The 7,113-nt window shown below is 45.4% G+C and overlaps 1 protein-coding gene across 1 annotated transcript in view; it reads right to left on the bottom strand.

Moving 5' to 3' along the window:
• The window catches only part of COL1A2 (collagen type I alpha 2 chain), a 39,173-nt gene extending 32,777 nt beyond the window's left edge, over positions 1–6,396 (bottom strand). Inside the window, exons 1-5 of the mRNA XM_050312586.1 lie at positions 6,205–6,396; positions 3,948–3,958; positions 3,311–3,328; positions 2,624–2,659; positions 1,224–1,307 (exon numbers count right to left, since the gene is read on the bottom strand). Coding sequence (XP_050168543.1) covers positions 1,224–1,307; positions 2,624–2,659; positions 3,311–3,328; positions 3,948–3,958; positions 6,205–6,274 — 219 coding nt within the window. The 5' untranslated portion in view covers positions 6,275–6,396. The remainder of the gene's footprint in view (positions 1–1,223; positions 1,308–2,623; positions 2,660–3,310; positions 3,329–3,947; positions 3,959–6,204) is intronic.
• Positions 6,397–7,113: the final 717 nt, after the last annotated feature.

The following is a 7,113-nucleotide window of genomic DNA, read 5'->3' on the forward strand; positions in this document are numbered from 1 at the left end:
CATTCTACATCTAAACATCATCTGACTTGTTACACTTGCTGTATGGTTTGTTAAAGCAGCATACATACAACTCAGTAAACATAGCCCCATTATAATTACATTTCTATTCATGTTTCCAAAACGACTTGATTTTACTGGAAAGGCCCCTTCAAGCAGTGGCCTCAAATATCTGTGCAGAAGTGATAGAGAGGCATTGTAACATTATGAACTGAAAATTAAGAATGTAAACTTGGTGCTCATTTAAAATTGCAAACTTTCTTTAAACTCTCAAACTGCTCTGCCTAATTTTGAATAAGGGAACTTATGCATATTTTCCACTGCTTTGTTAAAGTAAAATTCACATACCAGCCCTGAGAGATGAGGTAGGCCCTTCAGCTTGAAAAAGAACTGAGGAGCTGCAGCCTCAGAAACTGCAGTGGATTGTTGATATTTTATCAAAATGGAAAAAAGTTCTACCCATGACACAATTGAATATCTTTTTCTTCCTTTTTTTTTGTTTGATTGCTTTATTAGCATATTACAACAAGAAAAATTAATGAAAGCAGTTTGAGATTTGCAATGGGGAAAACAATGCTATCCATACTGAAGGCAAAAGAGTATTTTTCCATGCAGAAGGATTTACCAAACTTTATCAATACAATACTATCTATGTCTTCATGCTGCCTATGCAAGCTAATGTCAAGCAAAGAGTTAAATTCTGCAGAGAATACGTCATGGACACTTGTGCAGAAAGTGTGTACGCGGCACAGTCCATTTATGTTCTGCAGCATGAATACAGATAGAAATGAAAAATTCTAAAAAATATACTCTAAAATTCGACAGGACTTGTAAGAATTGATTTTTAGCCTAAGGGGTAGTCTTCTTCAGCTTATTCCAACACAGCTGCTGTCTGTTGAATCCAACTGCGAAGGTTTATTTTCACCATGTCCTTAACAGCAGTTGAATCCTAACCCATACACATCATGGCTGTGTAAATTTAATTCTAATTAACAGGGTTGCTTTGCTCCTCTGCATAAGTCCCTGTTGAATACAGAATCCCAATTTTCCATGGAATATTTACACCCCAAGGAAAGTTTAATTGGAACTGGGACCATCAATTTCTTAAGGCTCACAGGAGAATGTTTCTTCTGCTTTCCAATGCAACATCAGTATTTTCCTGCAGATATACATTTTGCCTTAGTCACAAAGCACAGTTTTGGTAATAAGAAGTTTGGATGCCTTACTCCGCCAAGACCTGGAGGACCAGGGGGCCCTGGAGGACCTCGTGGTCCATCTTCACCATCTCTGCCTGGTGCACCTGGTGGACCCTAAAGTCAAAAAGAGGATTATAAAGTGAACATTAGAAGTGGCTGAAGAAATCTCTGTTGTGATAACTTCATTAACAAACAGGTACCTACAGCACACCCTACAGCAGTGCTATACATGCAGTTTCAATGAATCTCTTGAGAAAATAAGTATAGCCTGATTTTGTGTTGCCTACCCATACCTCACATCAGATATGTATTAGAGCTTCATATTTGAGAAGATTTATGGGGGAGATATTTCACTTATGCCACCAAAGCATAATCTCCAGATTGGGAAGTTTCATCTTAAGCAACCAAATGTTGGACCTATATACATTTCTAGTGACCCATGTGGACCCACAAAGGTGCTCAAGTTTTGCGATTGTGGCAATTGAGATGAGGTATTTAATTTGTTTAGTATTTTGGATCCAGCTCAGTGCTAAATGAAATCCATAATAAATGGATTTCTAAAGGAGCAGGATTAGACTTCCTACATTCAGGACAAAGCATGTATCTCATTTCATTAAATGAGTTTAGTTAGTGGTAGCCTAAAGCAAATATCCAATTGGCTGCACAGAAATAGTCTTCCTAATAGTTCTCTTCACATTTGTCAGCATAATATGATCTCAAAACCTCAAGAGCTCCCTATCAATACTGTGGCATTTTCATTTTCAGAAGATACCAGAAAGACACACAAGTACAAACTACACAGAAAAGTATGTGAATGCCACTTTACAAGGAGCAGCAATGATGCAGAAGCAAAATAGAAAAGCAAATATCAGCAATAGGAATGAACAGCACAATTAAATTATTCAACTGTCCTCATTTATGGTTACTTATACAGTAACCTTTAATAGTACAACGTCTGCTTTGGCTAGTAGAAGGTAAATGACAAATGCCTAGCTTCCAAGAAGAGAGCTTTTCCAAGCCATCTTCAGAGGCACAGATAATGAATGATCCTCAAAACCGGCTTTGTCCATTCAGGGCTTATCCAGATTACATATTGTTCAAATACCACATCTTTATGTGTCAACTTTTCCCTCTGCACTTCCATGCACTATTTCAACAGTGAGCAACTGGAAAAACATTTTTCAAACCATCACTTGGAGTGCTAGGCAGCTATATGATCTCAGCCACATCTGCTCAGGCACAAGTGACCCTAATTAGGTTGCTGAGGTATTGGTACACAGGCAACTTGGTTTCTTTTTTGATGAAATTGTACATGCAAGCTTCTACAGGTACATTCATTTAATATCACAACAATGCCTAAACTTATTTTTTACCCTACTGTTCTTCTAACAACCACTGTTTAAAGTTCACAAACAAATGAATGGCCTTACCCTTTCTCCCTGTGGCCCTTTGTCTCCTCTAGGGCCCTGCATGAAGAAAGTAACACTCAGTGAGTTACCACGGAAATTTTCCAGGAGGATACAGGGAAACAGATACATTAAGAATAATTGGTGTACACGAAAAAGTGAAAGATAACTCCACATACAGGTCCAACAGCTATTTTCCACAGACAGTACATTCTTTTTCCCCAATAAGCTACTAGAAATAGTCCCTGTCACTACTGTGTGAATTAAAATTATCACTGCACAGACCACAGAAGAAATTGCAAAGTTGGTTTTCATCTCTACTAAATAACTAGGTCTAATTTAAAGTAGGGACTGTTATAAATAAAATAGAATTAAGGCCTGTATGGATATTGCTGTACTATTCATTTCACATAACTCTTTCTGAAGGAACTCTGACTAAGAATGCTACTTAGTTCTTAGTAGGCTTAGTCTTGCTCATGAATAAAGCACATTTATTTTGAATTATTTAAATTCACCCTAGTGTTAAGATTTTGCACTGATTGCTCCCTCTTTTTTACTACCTATTCATTTCAGTGCTAATACTATATTCAGAGAACACTGAAAATAATGAATGTAGTCAGTTTTCCTTTCATCCAATATTCAACAAAATATTCATCTCCTGAAGATTACCTGATACCATCTCCATTTCCACACAAGTAAAAAAATGCTTACCTTGCGCCCTGCAGGTGCCTGGAAATATAAAGAAGATAATTTAAAAAGTTAAAATTTCTCCTAGTATTTTAAACTCAAAAAATAGTGTATAAACTTAGACTCATCTTCTTACATAACTATACTTTTCCTCAGTACACTACATTTAAGTATGCCCTAAGGTTTTAAATTACCACAAAGGCTAGGAGTTTATATATATAGCAAAGATGCATGTAACTACATGAAAATATTCTGTTGAAGGCTGACAATTTTACAGCTATTACAGCCTAAAAAAACTAGCATTAAAAAAAAAAAAAGTCACACCTGAGCTCTTCCATAATCTTTCTGTGCAATGAAATTTAGATTGTAAAACTGGCTTTAGAGTCTTCTCCAATCCAAACTGCCAGGTAAAATGTCCAAACACCACTGCTCTGTTACTTTCTCCTCATGGTCTCTACACCTATGAAGGCAGTCTCTTAGAAAGGCCGTCCCACTTGTGAAATTGGGGTGGGTACCTTTCCAGGCAATCCCTTCAGGATTTAATCACCATCTTTCCATGACCATCTTGAAATGAACTTTAGAAAATAATACTGCCACAAAAAAAAAGAAGCCTAGCCTGTTAACTGAAGTGTTACATATTAGATAAAGAAATTATACTGACCTGACTTACATCTGCAAAAAGAAGGGAAAGGGAAAAGAAAAAAAAAAGAGAGAGATAATTAGAGTGTGGATTTAGTTATTTTACAAGTTTTAAATTTCATTGCTTTCAATTCAAAATGCAATTTTCTTTATTTTCTTAACACAAAAAACATTTTCTTTATGTAATTTCTTACTTTTAAGATGATTATCTTAGACTGGAAAGACTCACAGGTGAAATTGCCACGTATTCCAAATTCAAAACAGACTTGTTAATGAAATTAAAACAAGTAATATGATTGATGCACTAAAAAGGCACCTATAGTCTATAAGCCTGCTCTAAATATTATTAAACATACCTGCCTAGAAATAAAAACACCTATGGATTTTCACATGTGTGCGTGCAACAGATTAACAAGCCCAGACAGGCTGATACATGTGAAGATGTTGAATTGCAGGAGTAATCTTAAATTTTAATCTAAATAGCCTCAATCACACTTTTTATGGGGAATGGTTCTAGCCACACATACCTATTTCCACCATTTCCCATACAAGTGTGTAACAGGGAACACCTTGAAGCTATTTAACACCAAATGGCAAATAACTTTATATGTTATGTACTACTAAGTATGCTATTATTCATTAGTTGGAAATAAAAAATTTCTGAATTTTTAAATTTACAACTCGAAGTCTATTTTGGCTTAAACTCACTACAGTAAAAGGGTCTCATATCACACTTGAATACCAACAATTTGACCTTATCCCTAAGTAGCAGGTTGTTGGAGATTTTTTCCACAACGTGTCACTTTGGCAATCTATGATCGCACTAAATTCAGACGATTCGTACAGTCCAGCAAAAGGTAACACTACTAAAATGCTGAAAGCACTGAAATACCGTGGCAGTACACACTGATTGCCTGTGCTAACCCAACATAAAACTGAAGCCATTACTGCCCCTAGGTGATGGTGGCACTGGCGAGTACCCAAACTCACTGCGGGCAGCGCGGGGGCGCTCGATTCGGGGTCCCCCCCACGAACCGCTCCGTCTCCTTGGCGAAGGCGCTGCTCCCGCCCGTCACCAGGGGTGGGTGGGGGGATGCCCCCAGAATGCCCTGCCAGAACGGCCCCCCCGCCGCCCCTCGGGCATCCCCCCGGCCTGGTAGCAGCTGCCCACCGCCTCGGCCCCTCGCCGCCCCCGGGCTGGCAGCAGCCGGCAGGGGAGAACCGGGGCACAGCCGGGGCATGTTCCGCGGGGCTCCCAGCGCTCTGAGCGGGCAGCGCACGGCTGCTCCATCCCTCCTCCGCCCTGGAACGCGGCCAAAGCCCAGGTCAAAGCCAGCCCTGCAGAGGCACGGCGGCCAGCGGCTCGGGGGGCACTTTCCCAGGGCGCTGTCCCGCAGGGAGGCGGGGGAGGGCTCAGCTTCGGCCCCCGCCGAGTGCGCGGGGCGCGTTTCTCTCCCACCACAGTACGTGTGCGTGTGTGTGGGTGTGCTTTTCCCCCTGCGATGGGGGGCACTAAATCCTCTCTCAGCGAACGTCGGGGAGCCGCGCTCCCTTTTCGCACTAGAGCGGAGCAATATTGCTTCCCGGCCTCCTTTCTCCTGCCTCGTATCGTCCTCCCCTCCCCGCAGAGCCCCTGGTCCGCGCTCAGCGTGCGCGGGGCTCCGCGGGAGTACGAGAACAGTCCCCGCCGGGCCCGAGGGCGCCGCGGGGCTCCGAGCCGCCCGCAGGGGGCGCTGCCGCGCGGGGAGCGGGACGGCGGGTCCCGCACGGAGCTCCGGCCGCCCCCCCGGGAGAGAGGGAAGGGATGAGCCTCTGCTCTCCCGCTCCGCCGCTTCGGAAAGCGCGCCTGAAGTCTCTCGCAAAAGTGCAGCCTGGGGTTCTTCCGCTCGCCGCAAGCACTCTCCTCCCAGCCTGTATCCGTATCTCCTTCCCAGCATCTGCGCTGGAGATAGGGCTTTGCGTTTTCTCCTTTAGGTACGAGCCCGTCTGGGGGGATTATTATGATTCTCTTTTTTTCTTTCTTTCTTTCTTTTTTTTTTTTTTTTTTCTTTTCGTAGGGGGAAATCTCGTTGGCCTTTTGCCATCTTTCTTCTGCGGGGAAGAAAGAAGCTAGATTCTGATCTGGGACGGAGGTGGCAGTTCATGAGCTGGTCTCTATCGCTTGGGAAGCGGCAGCTCCCCGCAGACTGCCGTCCGTGGGGAGGGCGTCGGGACAGAGCGCAGAGCTGGACAGCCACCCCTGCCACCACCCCTGCCACAAACAAGCGGAAAGCACTTACGTTGGCCTGTTGTTAGGTATGAAGTTACTGCGAGCAGCAACCAAATCCGCGTATCCACAAAGCTGAGCATGTCTAGTTGCAAGACATGCAGACTCCTTGTGGTGCCGAGTCGGTTGGTTAGCTATCGCCTGTGGGACGCAGGCATACAGTCTCGAGGAGTAACTCCAACCTTAGCAGAAACCTGCTGCCCGGGACGCTAAATTAACCCAGCCCCGGTCCGTTCTACTTATACCGCAGGAGGGTCCCGGCGCCGCCCAGCCCGTCACGTGCCGTGTCTCCGGCGCGGCGCGGCAGCCTTGGCAGCGGGAGCGGCGGGGGGCGGCGACCGTAAATTGGTTCCATGCTTTGAGGACGTGGACACTTTGAGGCTTTCTGAAGGAAAATCTGACTCGTCGTCTGATTTTTTTTTTCTTTTCATTCTCTCTCTCTTTTTTTTTTTTTTTAAATTTCGCCTCAGCCGTCCCCCGCCCCTTTCGCCCCTCTTTTCTGGGAGCGCGGCCGGGAGCCTCGCCGGGCAGCCGGCTGGCAGCGCCCCGACGGCGTTCAAAGCGGGAGCTGTCCAGGGCTTAACGGAGCTTCCCGCCCTGCGGGAAAGCGGCCGGGGGAGCCAGGACGAGGCTGGATCCCCCACTCAGCCTCTCCCCGTCGTCCCACTGCAACCAAGGACAAAAGGCTACGCTCCCCACACCTCCGGACCCTCTAGCCTGAGCCCCCTAGCACGGTCACCCCGGTCCTGCGCCCCTCGCGTTTCCCCGCGAACAGCGGATGCTGGGGCACCGACAGCCCCTCAGCCCGCCCGCAGCGGCCGCCGTGTCCCGGCCGTTCGCTCTGCCCGGGGAAGAGTCTCGGGCCAGGACGCGGGCTTCGCGGCCGCCCGGGCAGTGTGTGTGTGCGGAGAGAGCCCGGGGG

Source organism: Myiozetetes cayanensis, unplaced genomic scaffold (assembly GCF_022539395.1).
Source record: "Myiozetetes cayanensis isolate MyiCay16 unplaced genomic scaffold, myiCay2020 scf1, whole genome shotgun sequence".
NCBI lineage: Eukaryota > Metazoa > Chordata > Aves > Passeriformes > Tyrannidae > Myiozetetes > Myiozetetes cayanensis.